A 21,620-nucleotide genomic window follows, 5' to 3' on the forward strand; every position below is an offset into this window, starting at 1 on the left:
AACCCCCATCTACATTTTGGTGGTAAAATTCGAGCAAAAAAAAGAACCCCAATTAGTTAGAGCAATTTTTGGTCGAGCAATAGACCACCTCCAGGAGTGAATGTTGATGGCTATGCTGGTCTCCGCAGTGTGAGGGAAATCATTTCGCTAGACACAGAGATCTTTGAGGGTGAGCAATAGGGGCTATATGGGAGCCAGTTTGGAGGGTGGATAATTCAGAAGGAGTTGCTGATCTCACTTGAGGTGTCTGCCTACAGCCCATCCAATGATGGGTTATTCTGAGCCATTTCTTGATCTGTATTAATCATATAAAGCTGTATTTGGAGGTATAGATGAGGGGGTATAGGATGCGGAAATCATGCTGCGCCCCTATGATAGGATATTTTATTTATATCACGCTCATACACAAGTGTTTCAGAGCGCAAAATATATAGGAAGGGGCTGAGCAGCAGGCTTCAGCTCTCCAGAGCTCAAGAGCTGTTAGCAGATATCAAGAGGCATCTGAGGGGTTCACTGTGCCATTGTCCTTGGATTCATGAACCCTCCCTTCTACAGGGCAGGTGAACAAGGTGCCCAATCTGTATTGCATTCGGGCACATACGCCTTGCATACCCGCTGGTCTGGACACAATAGAGTTGATGCACTCAGCAGCATGCTGGGCAGGATCTGTCTTAAGGGCAAGGAAAGTGATCCCTCAGGAGTCCACAATCATCGGGATTTCAGAATATATGTCTGCCCGGGCAGGGGATGCACCCTCTGATTCCCATATGGACCAGGAGGACTGTCCAGATGGCTGCAGGGGGCAGTATGCCTCAGGGGCCCACACTCATCTAACATATGGCTTATGGAAGTTAAGCGCATTCTCATCTGTGGGTTCACACTCACCAAAATGACGGGATATATGGCTGCTGGGGGCAGGATGTGGTCCTTTAGGGGCCCGCAGTCGCAGACCTGTGGCACAGTCGCGGCGCACTCTTCATGCACCTGAAGGAAAGGAGAGCAGTCAGGGCCTGTACAGAAGATCATTTCTTTCCTCTTACTCCAAAGCAGACCTTCATTTCCATCACCTAGGAGGTCTCAAGTACTCCCCATTGGTGCTAGATCATTATGCAGGAATATGCCTGGCCAATCAGGGGCCCACATGACACCACGTGACACCAGGCACCGGAAGAAGGCCTGCTAATAAGAGGAACCCACTACATCACCTAGGCGTGACACCCGAAACACACAGAACTCTTGTCCACTGGAGGTACACGAGACAACATGCATGCAACACCAGGCACATATCTGGTACCAACCAGAAGAAAACTTGATATCGTTTTCATGCCACATCGGGAACAAACAGCCCTCCCACCTCTTTCATGTCTACCCAAAAAAATAAGTTAACTAAAGCAAATGTCACACAAGTTCAATGCAGCCAGCCGGCAACCCACACCCAGAGGATCTGCCTATAGGAGGCCACAGGGAAAATACAATACACAGAAAGAAGCCTTGCCAATCAGAAGAGCAGATGGCATGTCCCATAGGTTCTGCCAATCATAGAAGCTTATAACATTCATGCGAACCCAGGTAGAAGCTCAGCCAAACAAGGGCGCAAATGGCTTCCCTCCTATATGATCATAGCGACAGGCAGAAGCCATGTTGCTAAAGATGTGCGTGTGACATCATCTTCACTTAACAGAAATCTAATAGAAATAAAAGACGGCCTGTCCTAGAGAGACGCGTGTGATATCACCTTCATGTGACACCAGACGCAGCAGCAACCTGTCAGACTCTGGAAGCTTTTAATTTTCTTCTGACATTCATCGCACCTGCTGGCCTCACATCCTCCCTTCACCCACACATGGGTCTGGACCTAAAAACCAAGAGAATAATGAAATAGGTAGGAGGGAAAGCCAAAGGTGACAAGAAAAACAGACACAGAGGGGAGTGTGGGGGCAAAGGCTCAGAGATGGATCATGGAAAGGGGGAACAGGTCACCCAACTTGGAGGGGCTAGAGTGCGACGAATGGAAAAGAGGGTGATGGAGGGTTGATAGATACAGAGAGGGGACAGAGAGCTGGTGGTGAAGTGGAGGGAGAGAGAGGACTTAGACATGGTAGTCCGGCAAGTGTTGAGGCAGGATCTTGAGTTCCAGCAGGACTTACATTGGCATCTTTGCGGGACTTGGCGTAGGTGCTGATGCAGCAGGAGGGCGCTTTGCCGGCGCAGCGCTCATGGACAGTGTACCTGCAGACTAAGAGGAGGGGGGACGGGCGAGGCGGGAAGAAAGCCAGGGATCAGAGATCAGCGGGAGCAGGGAAAAGGCAAGAGAAGGAAAGAACGGGGGAAGTAAAAGATCAAGAGTAGAAAGAGAAAAGGATATATATAGATATACATAAAACAAGAGAGTGTATACATATACACACCCACATACATATATTGAGAGAGAGAACAAGAAATGGGAGGAGCAGTTGATGGTTGTACGAGTGGGGTGTAGGTGATGTGAGGGCACAGGTGAGGATGGAACATGAGAGAAGAGGATACGTGAGGCAACAAACAGGGCAGGGGATGGGAAGCAGGAGAATGCAAGGTAAGAAAGCAGGCACACAGAAAGGGCAAGAGAGGGCAGAAAGGGCAAGTGAGGAGAGAGGGCAAGTGAGGAGAGCGAGCAGGAAACACGGGGAAATGAGGAAAGAGGCAGGGCCGCACAGAGCGCAAATGGGGACAAGAAGCAGGTCAGGACGGAAAGCAGGTGAGAAGAGTCACAATTAATGTTTGCCAGACAAATTCAAGAACAATGTTTCATTTTTGTAACTTATTTTTACATTTTATAATCTCACGGTGCATTGTTTATCAGAGTTTTGCTGTTTTACTTGAGCACACGCCCAGCAGTTATGGGAAATGGGGTAGGTTTGGCCACAACATACACAGACCTAGGGAAACAGATTTACAACATGTACTGAGACAGATTGACTGTGGCTTGGGGTTCATATGTTGACTTTTTCAGGGGAAGAGTTAAGTTACTTATGTACAACCTATGAGTATCTTTCCTAGATACAGGGACACGGGATATTCACAATACCACTGCAAGGTTATTTACAATACCACTGCAAGGTTATTTACAATACCACTGCAAGGTTTGCCTGTAGCTTGACAGTATCCTTTTAAGAGTTTGGCGGTGTAGGTTAGGTTTAGGGTCGCCAGCTGTCAGGTTTACAATTAGACATGTCAGGATTTTGCTACTCTTAGGGAGATTTCACCACAGCTTTTTTAGTGAGGGGGGTGCAGAGCGCTATCCTGAGTGGGATATCGGGGTGTCCACAGAGTTAGAGCAGGACTCTCACAATGGGTAACACAGCAGAGCAGCCAGGCTTTCCTCTTGGGGGAGGAGGGACTTTGCCCCATACACAATAAAATACGCCATATATAATATACAGTAACATACAGTCAAATATATGTACACATATATATTCAATATTGCATTAGATCAAAAGACATCGTCAAATAAGTACTTTAAAATATACCAACAAAGCAAGAACGTACCAATAGGATAAGACATGGAATCCAGGCCATTCCTAGGAACACAAAACAGAAGACCAACCTAACAAGGAGGTGCTAGGCCTGGGAAGAGGAACAAGACCAGGTCAGGGGAGAGTACAGTGAGTACAGAGAGGAGAAGGGTAAGGTTTAGCCACCCTGCTCAAGGAACCACTCGCTAGCTGTCCCTGCGAACTATGAAAAGCAACCAGGCTGCTTAGGAATTTTGGGATCTGTAGGAGACCAGGGCTATGGGACCCAGGAAAGTTCAAACCTGCCGCCATCGGAAGAAGAGGGCTTGGGAACCCCTTGAGGATGCAATGCCAGGGAAGACGGCGCTTGTGCAACCTAATCAGAACTTTAAAGGCCTGGAAAGGAAGAGGGTTAAGAAACCCCATGAGCCCACGGTGCCAGAGTGTAAGGAGGTGAAGCAACACCTTCTAAGAGCAGTAACAACTGGGACTTTGATGCCAGAACCGAGGGGACCTGTTCGCACCCAGCGGAAAATTCACTTACGTGGAGAGGACCATCCTGACCAGTTCGTTACTATATTTTCTTTTTTATGGGAAGTTCCTAGTTACTTTTTAGTTAGGCCACTGTACATATTACCTAATAAACTAGTGAATGAAATACCTGATCTTGGCATCCTACTTGGTCCTCACCGTTTGCTGCATGACAGACCTCGTAGGAGACCAACGAAAAATGTCTCCGTACAGTGACGTACCTGTGCAAGTTACTTAAAATGAAGCATTCCCAAAGGTTCTTCCATAGCCATCCGTGGGATAAACCCCATAGGTCTGCTACGGTTATAGGGCAATGACAGCTAAGTTCTCCTTTTACCCTAGAGGTGCAGCAGGAGAGGAAACCAATCAGGAGGGGAACCAAAGGGGCCCCTGAAAGAACAGTTCCAGTCCAGATTTTGAGAAGCAGCAGGCCAGAAAGAGCTGGTTGCAGAAGGAGCATAAGATCCATCCCAGACAATGAAGATCAGGAGTAAGGGAAGGGGTCATAACCTGTGAAATCCTACTCTGAGAATCCCTATTTTAATACCATGAGCATCCAGAGTGATGCCACAGGTGGAACCCTGGTTTAAAAGATGAGAGAATGTTCTCAGTGAGCAGTTAGACCTGAAAGGCAGTGAGGATGGATGACCGGTGAATGCCACTACGTTATCTTAATAAATGCCTACTGATACGTTGTATTGATGACCTGATCATATACGAAGAAGAATAAATCAACCTAAATTGAGATCTGGCTCCAGAGTCATCAATGCATCCAATTTATGTTTTATTAACATTATTTTGTATTGGTTTAGTCAATTAACAAGACAACAAGAGGCCTATCATAATATGAACATCTTATTATGACAAGGCTGCTATCTTAACTGTGTGTGATCTTACAATGCATGGCATTTTCTAAATACAACTCTCTCAGAGTCTCACTACTCTCAAACCCATGTGACTCCTGAGAATGAAAGAAATGACCGGATCAGGAACTCGGGGCCCAGGGAAGGATACTCATGGTGCTGGCTGCTGAGGCAGGTGCACAGAGGAGTTTGGGTGTCTCGCGTAGGTCCAGCTAGCAGCGGCTCGGGGCTCCAAGTGAAGGGGCTCAGAACCATGACCCAGCAAGGACCCAGACAAAGAGGGGTCAACAAAGCAGACACCTGGAGAGATGACTCACAATGCAGAATACTCAAAGACAATGATGCAAGGACAAAGGACCCAGGATCCAGGCCAAACTAGGATCGTCAGAAGTAGCTCATCTCGCGGACGTCTTCAGGAATGAATCAATATGCAGAGCGGCCTATCACCATTACTACATTTACCCATGGGATGCCATTGACCAGCCCACCCTCCACACTCTGGTGTGGACTGTGCAAGGGTGCAGAAGGTTGAGACTGTGACACAGGTGGTATGGTTGGGGCTATAGTCTTTTATTAGCCAAATGAAAAAAAGGAGAACACCTAACCTTCCCTAACTCTACTAGGGGTTTCCCTGCCTCAACTAAAATACTAAAGGGTCTGTCGGAATGTTTGTAACTTAAAGAGTCCACCATCGTGTGTCAAATCCTAGCTCTGTCCCTTACACTTCAAACTAAACTCTTAGCCACTTAAAGTTCCATTCCAAGGAGAATGACTCCCTTCTCTTGGTATTAGATTCCAAAAAGTCACAAAGCAAACCAGGATTTTCTTCTTCCAGCCAAAAAGCAGGGGGAGTGCCTCGCTTCCCCTGGCTGAAAGGCCAATGTATAGCTCACCACTGTAACCAGGGGGAATGACTCCCTTCCCCTGGCTTCTTACCAATCGTACCTGGTTGGTGAGTACCAGGATGGCTCCCTTCTCCTGGTAGGATTTGCCTGTATCACCAAGTCCATCAGAAATGACTGCCTTCCTCTGGAGCTCCTTTTTCTTCTCCTCTTTTTGCACTGGAGCTACCTGGCTTACTCCTCTGTCCTGTACTGCCATGAGGAAGAGGACTTCTCACATTGAAGATTATTTAGTGTTGGGTCCCGACCCTTGTTATCTTCTTTCACCTGGCCCGCTTGGTTCACTCTCCTGCCACGAGGAAGATGACTCATAATGCGACTTCTCATGCTCTTTCTGCCCATTCCCTGGTGGTCATTGGGATTTACTTGACCACCCCAATGAGGAAGCTTTCCCCTTCATTCTGTTGTTTTCTCAGGGTCCGAGACCCTTCTTTGTCTTTTCCTCAGCCCAGCGACCCTTGCGGCGTGCTCCGGAGACCCTTCTGCACTTCCTGTGTCTCTGCCAGCCTGCAATTTTCCTACCTTTACCTTCAGGGACCTTTGCGTACGGCGGCAGCACTTCCTGGGACTGGAGTTGATCTTCTGCCTGCTTCCTCTGGTTGTCTGCTTCGGGCTTTGGCGGCTGTCTGTTCCGCAGGGTTTGGCTCCCTGCAGTAACGGTAGCAGGGAGAAACCGCACCGCCCCACTTGTCACAGTGTTCGTACTGCTGACTCGCCCGTATGTGCCTGAGAGAGAAGCAGGGGAAGGGAGGCAATATCTTGGCATATTGAGAAGCCTAAGAAGACCAGGGGAAGGGAGTCATTCCTCCTGGTATTTGTGAACTCTGTAAAGAGCCAGAGGAAGACTAAGAGAAAGGAGCCATTCTCTTGGTATTAAGGTTTACACAATTTTAAACCCGGTTGGAACTTTGTTTCTTTTTTCTAAGAGGAGAATTTCAACCAGGGGATGGGAGACATTCCCCCTACTTGTGAACTGTGTTCGTCCAGGAGAAGGGAGTCATTCTTCTGGACTCAGAAGAGACTGATCCAGTTTAGTTCATTTATAAGTGTAAGGGATAGAAGTAGGATTTGGACACAGGACGGTGGATGTTTTAGTTACAGACAATCTGACAGCTCCTTAGTTTTTGTTGAGGTGGGGAAACCCCTCTTAGAGTTAGGGACAGTTAGATTTCCTTCTTCCATTTTTCAGTAAAAGTGTGTAGCAATCAACATACCACCTTTCTGTCAATCTCTTACTTCTGCACTCTTACAATACCAACGTCAGCAACCATTGTTTCGGCTCGAATTTCAAGCTTTGTACTCTCCAATAATGCACAGGAATTGATGTCAGCGGGACTTCACCCCTGCATCTTCCAAGATCTCTCTCAGGAGATAACGAGGTGCATTGAAATGGCAAGGTGGCCCGGACCGGCTGGACAGGGCAGGCGTGGGTGTCATCCTGCAAGTGTGTGACGTAGAGGCAGGAATAGCCGGGTAGGATAGCTGTGCAATGGAAGAGAAGTAAAGAGTAATCAAAACCCATAGTTGCTTAGAGACCTGCCCACTGCCCATGTATTCAGCCCCTCCTACAGACCCCCAAAATCACAAAGGTGGGTGGTCCCACGGGTAGCCAACTCTGGCAAAGGAACTCAGGCAATGAACATAAAGAACTTAATGGACGATTTAAGGGCTTGATCGCAGGAGCGAGTTACAACAATGAGAAGAGGCCGATGAGGCCCTTCACTGAGATCACGCCAGCTGACAAGACACCAATGAAGAATGGCAAAGGGTTTGGACACAGAGACAGCTTTTGTAGAGGGTAGTTTACACATATGGGCTGGTGTCACGCGTCCCTTCTATTTTCGCATATGGGACCAATGGAGGCGCGGCCGCCGTGGTATTGTTCCATCACGATACTCTTACAAATGTCTGGCTGTGGTCTAGACTATTTTCATCATGGCCACCGCCGGGTGCTTTTAGTTCCTCACTGCCCAGTGGTGGCCGCGTTGCAACTGTGCTCTTTTCCCGCTTGTATTGTGGCGCTCAGTGTGATTTCGCTTGGCTCAGGTGAGCCCTCCTTTCCTGGCTTGTGCCCCCTGGTACCTCTTTCTAGCTACTGCTTCTCTGTTTCCGCTCTGCTTTTCTCTCTGCGCTTACGGGCGCTGCAGTCCCTCTTTTCCATTCCTCCCCTTCCTGTACTTCCTGGCTCTTCGGAGCCCCTCTTACCTCGGTGTGCTCCTCTGGCGTACCGCTTCCTCCCTCTCGCTGTCTTCCCAGAGCTTCTCCCGGGTACTCATCTCCATTACTATATCCTCCTCTTGCTTCTGTGGACTTACTCCCTCCATATGCTTCTATTGGAACTGCTGGAGTGCATCTACCATCTCAGAGTCTGAGAACGGACCTTAATGAATTTCTGCTCAAAGGAACACTTGTTTTTTTTTGCCGATTAGGCTTTTTCCCCACTGGCTGCTGCATATCCGGGGCCACTGGTTTCTGGGTTTACCCGGCAACCATTGTGGCGTTGTTCCGCGGCAGACCCTATCTACATAAAAAGAAATCCTTATACAGGGAAATAAAAAAGAAGACAAAAGAAGACTTCTCCACAGGTGATGAAGGGAGTGAGGGGCCTGAATCGGGAGGTGAATTTGGCAGTATTGACAGATTGCAACGCCAAACCCCTCCTGAGATGGCTACTGCCGAGCAGGTCCAAGAACTAGTTGCGGCAGTCCAGTCTCTCAATCAAGAAGTACGGAATCTCAATCAAGAAGTACAGAATCTCAAGGTGGAAAATACGGTACTGCGTCAGTTGGTGGCAAACAGGGGACCTACTAGCACCGACCTCTTTCCCATGGCTCTGTCCTCTGGGAAATTTGATGGTACATCAAAGCATCTCAAAGAGTTTATTGAGGCATGCAATGTGCACTTTGCCTTTCGTCCTACAACCTTCTCTACTGACTTAAGCAAGGTCGGCTTTGTAATCTCTAATATGAAGGGCAATGCATTGGCCTGGGCCAACCCCTTAATCACAATGGATGACCCTGTTTTACAGGATTGGGGGGCCTTCCTCGCTAGATTAAGACAGACCTTTGAAAGACCAGAAATCAAGTTTATGGCTTGTGAAGAGCTACTTGAGGTTCACCAAGGACAGATGGACCTCTTGTCCTATATCACGAGGTTCAAACGTTTGACCACTGAGTCGGGATGGCCAAACAAGCTCAATTCACCATTTTATGCCGTGTACTGGAGGAGGAATTAAAGGATGAATTACCAAGAGTTCCTTGTCCATCTTCGTTCTCGGAGCTTCTGTCTGTGACGCTGCAGATCGAGCATCACATAGATGAACGCAGACAGGAGAAGAAGAAAGGAAGAGGAGCATTCGGGTTTTCTATTACCACGCAGGCTCACTCACCTACATCGCGTGTCTCTAATAAGGAAGAGCCCATGCAGATCGGATCAATGAGAACTCCACTCACTCCCGAGGAAAGAAAATGACGCATAGATACCGGTCTCTGCATATACTGCGGATCTGCTTCTCATTTGCTACGTAATTGGCCAGAGGTTCCACCTAGGCGTTCTGGAAATGGACTGTCTCGAACCTAGCAGGGACCACAGTTCGAGGGGTTAATGGAAGTCCCTATGTCACGCTTTCTATAGCCCCAGCACGCCAGACTGAAGATGCAGGCCTCATGGTGGTATCATTGCATTTGTCCTGGAGGGAACAGTCAGTGGATACTTTAGCCCTCATAGATTGTGGGGCGGCCAGGAACTTCATGGACACCCTATGGCCAACAAGATGGGAATTCGCCGGGTGCAAAACAAAGATGTTCTCAACGTAGAAGGGGTTGATGGCACTCCTTTATGCTCTGGGCCCATTACTCATTCTACAGAGAGTATTCTAGTTACCATCCAACACCATACGGAGGAGCTTTCTATTGATATCATTCGGCCTGCCCATTTCCCCATCATTTTGGGTATCGCTTGGCTTCACCGACATAATCCTACTATAGATTGGTCCAGAAACACACTCCGTTTTTTTTCTTCATACTGCAATTGGTCCTGCTTGTCTTCCCAGCGCTACCAGCTGGCTACCTTGCAAGCTGTGGAAACACAGCCTCGCACAATCCATTCGATACCACCCGAATTCCAGGAGTACGAAAGAGTATTCTTGGAAAAAGAAGATCATGATTTACCTCCTCATCGACCTGAGGACTGCGCCATTGACTTAGTCCCTGAAGCATTGGTACCGTTTGGCAGAATGTTCTCCTTGTCTCTAAGGGAGAAAGAGGCACTCCGCGAGTATCTTGATGCCAATCTCAAGAATGGTTTGAGGCAACCCTCAAAATCACCAGCGGGAGCTTCTCTGTTCTTTATCACAAAAAGGGATACTACAGAACTCTGACCCTGCATCGATTATCGTGGGCTTAACCACGTTACCATTCGGGACAGGTACCCGATGCCTCTCATTTCGGACATTGTAGAGGTGGTACAAGGAGCTGTGATTTTCACCAAGCTAGATCTTCGGAATACTTACCATCGCCTGCGTATCCGAGCTGGTGACGAGTGGAAGACCGCCTTTAGGACACCATACGGACATTATGAATACAGGGTGATGCCCTTTGGTTTGGTCAATGCCCCTGCCGTGTTTCAATGATTTATGGATCGCACTTATTCAGATCTATTGTTCCGCACTGTAATCATTTACCTGGACGACATCTTGGTCTATTCTAAGACTATACAAGAACAATAAACACACTTGCATGAGGATCTCCAGCGACTAGAAGAAAACCACTTATTGGTAAAATCCAGTATGTGTTTATTTCAGGTATCCACTGTCCCCTATCTGGGATTCATCCTCTCCCGAGAAGGGATTAAGATGGATCCGAAGAAAGTCTCTGCAATTTTGGATTGGCCATCCCCTTCCTCAGTTAAGGATGTTCAGAGGTTTTTGGGATTCGCCAACTTCTACCGTAAGTTCATCAAAAACTTTTCGTCCATGGTATTTCCCATCACGACTTTAATCAAGAAGGGCACCAAACCATTTACTTGGTCACTGGAGGCTGAAGCTGAATTTCACGACCTTAAGGAAAGATTCAGCTCAGCCCCCATTCTGCGTCAGCCAGACCAGTCTAAGAAGTTTATTGTGGAAGCAGATGCGTCGGCCAATGCGGTGGGAGCGTTCCTTCTTCAAGAACATGAAGGTATTGAACATACCATAGCCTATCACTCTAAAACACTCACTGCCAGTCAGAGGAACTATTCAGTTTTTGAAAGGGAACTCCTTGCCATTAAACTAGCTTGTGAAGACTGTGGTGGTCTGTGTCCCTTTACCATCAGGACAGCTCACAAAAATCTCAAAACATTAAAGAATATGGAGTGTGTCAATTCTCAGCAAGCAAGGTGGGCACACTTCTTCGCTCATTATGATTTAGTGATTAGAATGTAGTGGCGGATGCGCTCTCCCGTCGATGTGCTTCAGAACACCCTCCGGCAGACCTCAAGGAAAAACTCTTCCCAGACAGAGTGTTTATTGCTTCTATTGCTTCATTTCTTAGTCAAGTCAAGGCTTCCACCACTCATTATCCGCTCCCGGATTTCTCTTCTCCATGTACCAAGGTAGAAATGAAGGAAGGTCTTTGTTTTGTCAACAAAAGACTGTACCTACATCAGCCTAACTTACGTCTCATGGTAATGTCTTGGTGCCACGACCATTGCACTGCGGGGCATCGAGGAAGGAAGAATATGAAGAACACATCAGAAGGTCTTTTTTTTGGCGGGACATGTCCACAGACATAAAGAAGTATGTCCAAACCTGTACTCAATGTGCCAGAAGCAAGCATTGTTTCCAAAAACCCATCAGGCTTCTGGAACAGATTCCTTTACCTGAAAGCCCTTGGGACCAAATCTCTACGGATTTCATGGTGGAACTCCCAGCTTCGCAAGGTCATACTTGTATAATGGTTACAGTGGACTCTCTTACCATACTAGCCCATTTTTCCCCTTTCCCAGGATGACCATCTGCATCAGAAATGGCAGAGGTGTTTATTCGAGACATATTCCGTCTTCATGGCTTACCTTCTAAGATCATTTCAGATAGAGGGAGTCAATTTACCTCAAAATTCTGGAAGGCATTATGTTGGAAATTGGGGATAGAAAGGGCACTTTCCTCAGGATTCCACCCTCAAAACAATGGACAGACCGAGAGGCTCAATGGTACATTAGAACAATACCTCCGGTGCTATGTCAATAGCACACAAGATAATTGGTATGAGTTGCTGTCTTCTGCAGAATTGGCGTATAATATCTCCAAGCATTCTGCTACTGGACTCAGTCCCTTCTTTTCTACCTTTGGTCAACATCCGAGGGGCATCGTGCCCGTAATGGCTTCCAACACGGTGTGCCCTTCTATTGATGACAGATTGCAAAAGATATCCGAGGCACATAAGACCGCCAAACTGGCCCTTACGGAAGCCTGTCGCCGTTACAAAAGGCTGGCTGACTTAAAACGCACTGACCTACCTTCTATTGAGGTGGGTTCCCGTGTTTGGCTTTCCACTAAATACTTGCCCAAGTGGATCCATCCTTCCAAATTGTCTCCCCAATTTGTGGGTCCATACACTGTGGTGTCTCGGATTAATCCGGTGGCCTTCCGCCTTCAGTTGCCTAAAAGCTTGGGCCGTGTCCATTCTGTATTTCACCCGTTCCTGTTGCGCCCAGTTTTAGAAGGTATCCCAACAGCACCCATCAGACAACAAAAAGGGAAACGGACTTCAAGAGGATGAGGAGTATGAGGTGTCTGCTATTAGGGATTCACGTTACCATAAAGGAAGGCTTGAATTTTTGGTTTTCTGGAAGGGGTATCCGTCTTCTAAAGATTCATGGGAACCTAGCACTCATGTCCGAGCCCCGAGACTAGTGAGAAAGTTCTATCGTGCTCACCCAGGCAAGCCTGGGTTCTCCCGCGGTGGAGGGGGGCATACTGTCATGCGTCCCTTCTATTTTCGCATATGGGACCAATGGAGACGCGGCTGCCATGATATTGTTCCATCACGTTACTCTTACAAACGGCTAGCTGCGGTCTACACTATTTTCATCATGGCTGCTGCCGGGTGCTTTTAGTTCCTCTCTGCCCGGTGGCGGCCGCGTTGCAACTGTGCTCTTTTCCCACTTGTATTGTGGCACCCAGTGTGATTTCGCTTGGCTCAGGTGAGCCCTCCTTTTCTGGCTTGTGCCCCCTGGTGCCCCTTTCTAGCTACCGTTTCTCTGTTTCCACTCTGCTATTCTCTCCGCTTATAGGCACCGCAGTCCCTCTTTTCCCTTCCTCCCCTTCCTGTACTTCCTGGCTCTTCGGAGCCCCTCTTACCGCGGTGTGCTTCTCTTGGCGTGCCGCTTCCTCCTTCTCGCTGGCTTCCCAGAGCTTTTCCCGGGTACACATCTCCATAACTATATCCTCCTCTTGTTTCTGTGGACTTACTCCCTCTGGATGCTTGTATTGGAACTGCTCGAGTGTATCTACCATCTCAGAGTCTGAGAACGGACCTTAATGAATTTCTGCTCAAAGGAACACTTGTTTTTTTTTGCCCATTAGTCTTTTTCCCCACTGGCTGCTGCGGATCCGGGGTCACTGGTTTCCGGGTTTACCCGACAACCATTGTGGCCTCGTTTTGCGGCAGACCCTTTCTACATAAAAATAAATCCTTATACAGGGAAAGAAAAAAGAAGACAACAGAAGGCTTCTCCTCAGGTGAGGAAGGGAGTGAGGGGCCTGAATCGGGAGGCGACTTTGACATTATTGACAGCTGGGTCTTCTGATGAGAACTGAAGACTCTTAAGATAAGGTTAACTCGAGATGTGCCACTAAAGGGCATCAAGACTTCTGTCTTGAGTGGTTTGGGCAAGAAGCTGAGCTGATCCTTGACATCCAAATGGTCTGTAAAAGTCTTGGCCTTTGTTGCAGAGGTAGCCTGGCTGTGGCCTTGTATTTCTCTGCTTGTTATATCCTTCTCTGCAGGTGTTTGTGTATTACATATGTGTTTTATATAGCTTTTTTGCTTTGCACTTAGGACACGAGGAGGTGTGCTTCGGAGGAGCCTCTTAGGAGAGTACGTTGTCCAGGACTGCTCCAGTGCACCACATATGTTTCTTTAATGCCTGTTGCTTTTTTAGGAGTCTGTAGTGACTCGGTCTCCTGGCACTCCTCCTCGGGTTCGGGGGTGGGGGGGACATTTCGGCCTGCAGTTCCTTCCCCTGAGTTTGGTCTGTCGGTGACACCAACGCCATGGACCTGCCAGCCTCCATGCTGTACTCTGCCCAGGGCTTTTCCTTTCTTTAGCATTGCACGCACACCGTGTTGGCAAATCCACGGGAAACCAAGGTTCTTAGAAGGAGTTGTGTTCATTGGCCCAAGAAACTGAAGACAAAGAAGAAGGGAAATGGGCACCAAAACTGACACCCACTATAATAAAACTGCACAGTCCACAGCCGGGATAAGGTCTTCAAAGCCAGTCTGTGTCATGATGCCATGTTCCAAAGCTGGGTCTTTCTGATGTGTTATCTTCCGGGAACCCTCTCTGACCCAATGGCGGAGACACAATCCATTGATAGCGGCGACTTTCAGGAGACTTCTCGGGAGTCCATGCACATCATGGGAGGACCCTATTATTGATCTGCCCATGCCGACACCTAGTAAAAACTTAAATTAAGGAAAGTGAAATTCTCTGGGCCAACCACTGGATGGTGAACTATGCATAACATCTATTTTAAGACGGATTAACATGCTGCATAAACAGATATTTTTTAAAACAGCAGCATTAGACTGTGCAGCATAGAGAAGAGCTTGCGGGTCTGTTCTCCAACCCCACGGAAGGAGAACATTCCAAGAGGAGGAGGAAGAGGAAGAGGAGGAGAAGGAAGAGGAGGAGGAGTCAGGCATAGGCTATGCCGGCAATCTGGCATATGAGGGGGTCAGGGAGCAAATCCACTAGAGGGTGGGCAAGGACATGGCAGGGTACGGGCAGCAAGATTCCTTTTGGGGGGATTGTATTGATATGGCATAGGAATGGAACAAAGGGGAAGGGCTCAACTCAAAAATAATTAACTAAAATTTTTATTAAAACAACAGCACAATTGAAGATGGTTATTTTGCCCTAGCTATATTTGGGTTCAGATCAATTGTATTGAGTTATGCACATGCTTTTATTGATCAGTAATAACAGATGCCTATTCTTAGATTATAAAATGGTATATCCACTTGCTTGTGTATATCAATACAAACAGATAACCAATAGTACGCAGTGTAAGGGTGCAGAAGGAGAAGACTGAAGCACAGGTGATATTGTGGTGGCTATAGACTTTTATTGTGTGAGAAATACAGAAAGAAAACTCTAGCTAGCCCTACTTCTAACAGGGGTTTCCCTGCCTCAACTAAAGATCTTAAAGAGTTATCAGAATCTCTGTGTACATCAACAGTCCACCGTCCAGTGTCAAAATCCTAGCTCTCACCCTTACACTAGAAACTAAAGGGAAATGGTTGCTCCAATGTTCTTGGTCCAGGAGAAGGACTGCCTTCTCCTGGACTGGCTATCACCGTCCCCGGTGGTGAGTTGATTCACAAGTTCTTTACCAGGGGGAATGACTCCCTTCCCAGTAGGAATGACTCCCTTTCCCTGGTCTTTCTTTAATGTCCACAGTGTACAATACCATGGGAAATGTCTCCCTTTCACTGGCCTCTCGGCTACCAGGAGAATGATTCTTGTCTCCTTGTATTTCCTTCACTTGGTTTCTCAATTTCTTTCGAAGGCACAACAGAAAGTCACAGGTTATAATGTCAGAAAGTAGAAAAGTTCTCAATTCAAACTCCAAAGGTAAAGTTCCACTTCAAAAATCAACATTCCATATTGCCCATAGTTTCTCCTTCACTATTGGGTTCCTGGAGAATGTCTCCCTTCTCCAGATATCTTTTTTCTTAGTTTTCCACTATCAGGGCGAATTACTTCCTTCCCCTGGTCTATGTGTCTCAGGAGAATGTCTCCCTTCTCCTTGTACACCAGCAGTGCAGTTTTGCAAACACCAGGGGGAATGTCTCCCTTCCCCTGGCCCTTCTCGCAGGCTTAGTTTACAGTTCCCAAAACAAGGGGGAATGTCTCGCTTCCCCTGGTCTTTCTCAGGCATAGATCGTAATTCAAAGTTCACAACACCAGGGGGAATTGCACTCTTCCCCAGGACTTTCTCAGGCTTACTTCTTAATTTACAGTTCACAACACCAGGGGGAATGTCTACTTTCAAACAATTTTGGGATCACTTTAGCAAAAATGACCTTGGCTCCGTGCACACTTTTGAGCATAAAACTATGCAAAAATGAATACTGTGTTTACTTGTGGTTTTACACCAGTTTTAAGTTTTTTTTGGTGGTAACTAATGTACCCCATTCATTTTCCAATTTCTTCAATGTTCAAAACATAGATTATTGCACACTTTTAGCATTACTTCATGCTTGACAGTATATCAAAGTAAAGGATACTTGAAACATTTCCATATAAATCACAATTCAAACAACAAAGTGTAACATTTTCTTCCTCCATGGGAACATTTCCTATTGATTTAAGAGAAACTTTAGGCCATATATCAAACTTGTAACTGGCTAGCAATGTCTACTTTCCCCTGGTCGCTCCATTCCAACTTGGTTCCCAGTTTTGAGGGTGCGGTCCCAGCCCCTTATGGTTCTGTTGACTTGATTCCCCCGACCTCGTTCACTATCCTGCCAGATACTGCGACGAAGAAGAGGACCTACGTTACTCTTCAGATGTAGGTACAGGTCTCAGACTCAAATTCCTTTCTTACTTCTCTCTGGTAGACCTAATTCACTATCCTGCCAGGTACTGTGACTAAGAAGATGACTGATGATGATCTTCTGTTGTGGGTGCGGGTCCCAGATCCGAGCTTCGTTGCCCTTTTTTATAGCCCCAGGGCAACCCTTGTACCTGTCTGGGGCTTGCCGACACTCTCTGGTTAGTCTTGGGTTGCTCTGTATTCCCTTTTGGCTCCTCGTGGCTCGCCTTGTCTTTTCAGATACTGCAGCGGCTCCATGGCGTTTGGTGGCCGACAGCATGCTTGTCTTCACCTGCCTGCGAGGTTCCTGGGTTTCACCCATCTGGACCTCTGCTGTTCTTCTTGGCCGGATGGTCCTTCCACGCTGGGCCCTTCGAGGACACCTTTGACCGCTTGTTAAACTTGTCTGCAAGTTCTTCGGTTCGGTGGTGGGCCAAGCGTTCCCAACGTTCGCGGTTCCTCTCAGGAGTGCTGCTCTCTCTATCCTGTTTTCCCTCTTGTTTTGACTTGACCAATAGGAATTCGGGAACCACTAGAATGTTCCCAATAGTTCCACGAGTGCTCTTCATGCTCCACATTGCCTCCTCGTCCCAGTATCTGTCCTATAGTCCTACCTTGGGTGGACTAGACTCATCCGCATCTCAGTATTGGTACTCTACTTTTCCTTTGGATTGACTAGATTCTTCCTCATCCCAGTACTTATGATTTTGATTACATGACAAATGTACATGGGGTGAATAGGTAAAGGTTGGGTGGGTGAGGGGGATTGCAGTGGAGTGTACTGTTTTCTCCCTGGATAGTCATCCCGCCCCATGAGATCCTCCTGCTGGGTACCACCCCTAGGGGGACTATCAGTAGCAGCCTCACCTCCCTGGCCACATGGAAATGGACTCCCCGTTGGGGAGAAGTGATGACATCCAGGGAATCGTCACAGCAGCTATAACACAAGATACAGCAGATGTTAATTGCCTGTAACCATATTTTTGCATATGGCTTCTGTTTGTGATTCACATGCTGTGTACGTCACCATGTACTGGTTGTTATAGAAAATTTCAGTTTAGTTATATCAGCACCTAGATACTTCAGTGATGTGCAAGTACTTTCCACAATGCTCCTCCAAGTAGATACTGGAGGTCATTATGACCCAGGCGTTAACCATGGCGCTATTAGCGCCATGGTTGACGCCGGTATTTTACTGATTGCGCCATGGTGGATGGCGGAATTACCGCCCCATTCCAAGGTTGGCGGGGCGGTAATTCCCCATTCACCATTGGCTCTTCCCCATTCCCATTTTTGCCCCCATATGGCTCAATGGGAATGGGGAAGGCAGTAATTACGGTAATGCAAATTGCGGTACCGTAATTACCTCGAAAGTCCCTTTGAGGGTTCCTTCCTTAACGGCTGGTAAAACCAGCCGTTAAGGAAGGGACCCACAAAGGGACCTCGTAATTAGGCGGTAAGGGGTTAACGGCGCCGTTAACCCCTTACCACCTAGGTCATAATGAGGCCCACTATCTTGTTATTCTCCTACGTGTAAATATCTAAAATACTTGATATCCACTAGTACACAGCAATACACATAGATATCCATTCATACACACATTTAACACTGGAGTTCTACATCAGCTGTACAAATATAACATAACATCAACATGCACACATCCAATGCGCGCCCTATCTTTTTTAATATAACAGATTAACACATATTTGCATACAATATCCAATCTAGCATAGATATTGTGAATGGCAATTTCATGTGACATATATATTCATCAGTTTTAAGAGAAACACCAGCTGGGAGGGGAAAGTATATGCAGACTTACAGGTGCAGCACAGGCCCTGCTTCCGGACCCCGAAGAGGAGTGTCTCACACACGTTGCAGTAAACCGGGCGGTTAAAATGTTTCAGGCGCCACATGTGCTGCCCGTCATCCTTCATGCTCTGGATGTGAAAATGCATTAAGAGAAAGAGCATGAGAGATCGAGGGTGAAGGGTGAGCATGCGAGAGTGGGGGTGTAGAGAGTTAGAAAAGAAAAAAGACAGGCAGGCAGGAGCGAGGACAGTGTGTGCAGTAGTAGTTAACAAGGGAGAAACAAAAAAGGGAGAGAGGGAAGCAATGAGGCAGTCGGGAGAATTATGAGTGAACATGAAAAAGAAGACTCATACGAGAGAAGGAGTGAAGAAAAGAAGAATTACCAGATAGTGAGGAAAGAGCACAGAAAATGCAAGGAGTAAGAGATGGGGAGGACAAAGCAAGTGAGGAAAAGGCTAATGAGAGTAAGTGGAGAAATAAGGGTGAGGGTGGCCAGAGAGAGTGTATAAATAAACATAGAGAAAAATAGAGAATGGTGGGGAGCAGGAGCGTGGATGAGAACAGGAAGGATGACGACGAAGGCAAGAGACAGCAAGTAGGGAAAAGAGGAAGAGAAGCAAAAGAGTGAATGAGGAAATAAAGGTAGATGAAAAGGGTGAGAGGACACATAGCAGGAGAGACAGAGGACAGAAAGGAGAGGGGAGACAAAGAAGGAGTGGGACAGAAAATATGAAGAAGGCAAGGAGGAAATTGTGCAGGGAAAGGGGAAAGAAAGGAAAGACATGGAGAGTGATGAAAGTAGAATGAAATAGAGCAAAGAGGGGAGGAAAGAGCGAGATACAGACAGAGGAGGAAAATGAATGTGCCCAAAAAGAGCAAGAGAAACAAAGAAAACGATTAGAAGAGTGACAAGAATGAGAGGGGGAAGCAAAGAGAGAAATGAAGATGAGACATTCGGATAGATAGGATGATAGAGAATGGAGAGAGAGAAACAAAGGACGGAGAAAGAAATGGGCAAAGACTTAGGTCTTTGAATCACGTGCTTGTATTTACAACCCCAATCTCTCTTAACAGCTCTCAAGCCCACCTCCCTCAGAATGCGGACCCCCCTTACCGTCTCTAGACCCAGCAGAACCAGGAGGGAGACGGTGGTAAGCCCGCCCCGCAGCCACTCTTCATAGGACACGGTGCCATTGCCATCATAGTCGATCTCCTTCATCATATCCTGCAGGATCTGGAAGGGGCACAGAAGAGGCAGGTGGGAGGCGGCATATGGGGGCACTCGGGGGCATTCGGGGAAAGGTCTGTGGCATCCACAGACATAGCAATCTGCTTGTACACAATGTGAGTAAAATGAAAAGCGACCATTGACCAGGGAAATGTCTGTGGCATCCAGAGTGATGTCTACAGCGGCATTAAAGGGGCAGTCTAGGGTGGCATTGAGAAGGCAGTATATATTTGGATTTCGGGGGCAGTCTATAGCTCTATTCAGTGGTGCACAACATGCAGCCCGTGGGCCAAATGCAGCCTTCAAGACGTTATGATGGCCCTCCAAGGCTGAGTTTCATGTTGAAGTGTTGCAAGTCAGTTTTTGCCTTTCCACCCTGAAACCTATTTAAAACATGATTTAAGTCCCATAGTATCAAGCAAGGGTCATAGACAAACAATAGAGCAATACATAAACATTACTCTTCAAAACCTATGTTTTATGTTTTTGTGCGCACTGGCACCCCTACCATCCACATATCTACATAGCCAGTCCTGCCCACTGTATGAGACTTGTGTGATACATCGGCCCCCCATGGAGATCAGTTGTGCGCCCCTGCTTGGGAAGGCAGTCTATAGCTGTATTTAGGGTGACAGACCACCTGCAGTTCCGTCCATGGGGGGGGGGGGGGGTGGTTGTCTAAAGTTGCACCCAGGGCAGTCTTCAGCTGTATTTTTGTGGTCATCTAACGTTTCATCCACTGGGCAGATGCTGCTGTTCAGAAAGTAGGCTAGAGTTTCATGGTAAGTGGAGGTTATGTTCAGCCAAACTGTTTAGTAATAAATCATGACTGCCCAATGTCTCCCCCAGAAGGCAGTGGGGCAATCCTGGGCAGTGTGCTGGTCATGTGATAGCAGCGTGATCTGAGTGCCGTTAGTGCCAGTACTCCAAATGTGCGATCTCGGTTTGGAGGGCAGGCTTTGGATGCCTTTGCTTTCTGTCTTTCTGACCTGCCTACTAGGGTACGCAGCCAATAGATATACCAGGTTCGAGATAAATAGAAATAAACATTACCATTACCAAATTGAGGGGCGCTGTGGGCTATTTAGCTCCTGCTTATATCGTGGAAGAGCCTGCTTAGCTTGAAACCAGCAGCTACCGGGAGCTAATTTTGGCTACGCAGGCCAAATGATGCTAAACAACCACAACTATGTGAACTTAACTTTGTGCATTTGGGACAATCTAAAAATAAATATTAGGACACATCTATACGACACTGAAAGCATAAGGGGCCATAGATGATGGGTACAATTATATGCCTGCATTTTATGTGAAAGGTAGATTTCTGTAACGCCGTGTACTGGCTCCGCGTTCCCCAGTGGTCGCTCCTGCTGACCGGTTACTGCTGGATACCCAGGAGCTGCTTGTTGCGCCTGCTTATCCTATCCTAATTCCGAGCCCTGCCTCATACCATTGTCGTCATAGAACAAAATCTTTGTCCACTCGGATAGCTCTTTGGGTTAGCTACTAAGTTTGAGTAGGACTGGGTATAGGAACCAACGGTCTCGGAGGCCGACAGCAGGTGTTTTTTTACCTCAATGACTTGTCTTTTAACTGAATGGTTAAGGGAGTTGGTATCCGGGTTGGCTCAGTCTGATCGACAGGTCGTTCAACTAGATCATAACAGTTGCTGCATTTTGGAGATTTTGTCTTTATTCGCGTGTTCTGCTGAAGTGCTTTTCGGGATGACATGGGTGTTAATAAGCAGACTCCACACCAGTGATCGAAGTGGGCGGGAGCGGTGCTGCTCTACTTTTTTTTAAAAAGTTTTACTGTTCCTATACTTTTATTTTAAAAAGAAACCGTTTTGGAATGGTTTTGTTTTTAAAATAAAAGTGTAGGAAGAAGTTGAAACTTGCACTTTAGTGCACTGCACTCAACGTTCCCTTAAACAGCAGGTGTGTTTGGTTGGGGGTTTGGATTGTGCATGGGAGGGGGCGTGGTGATGGG

At 47.1% G+C, this 21,620-nt stretch overlaps 1 protein-coding gene across 4 annotated transcripts in view; it reads right to left on the reverse strand.

Moving 5' to 3' along the window:
* DGKA (diacylglycerol kinase alpha) overlaps window positions 1-21,620 on the reverse strand; it is a 542,794-nt gene that overhangs the window by 144,761 nt on the left and 376,413 nt on the right. For all 4 annotated transcript variants that reach the window (XM_069653799.1, XM_069653797.1, XM_069653800.1 and 1 more), the window contains 5 exons: window positions 19,518-19,637; window positions 18,414-18,531; window positions 2,148-2,236; window positions 1,736-1,855; window positions 886-984 (listed from right to left, as the gene is read on the reverse strand). In XM_069653799.1, the coding sequence (XP_069509900.1) occupies window positions 886-984; window positions 1,736-1,855; window positions 2,148-2,236; window positions 18,414-18,531; window positions 19,518-19,637 (546 nt within the window). The remainder of the gene's footprint in view (window positions 1-885; window positions 985-1,735; window positions 1,856-2,147; window positions 2,237-18,413; window positions 18,532-19,517; window positions 19,638-21,620) is intronic.

This window comes from Ambystoma mexicanum, chromosome 3q, assembly GCF_040938575.1.
Source record: "Ambystoma mexicanum isolate Mex_15411 chromosome 3q, UKY_AmexF1_1, whole genome shotgun sequence".
In the NCBI taxonomy this organism is placed as follows: Eukaryota; Metazoa; Chordata; class Amphibia; order Caudata; family Ambystomatidae; genus Ambystoma; species Ambystoma mexicanum.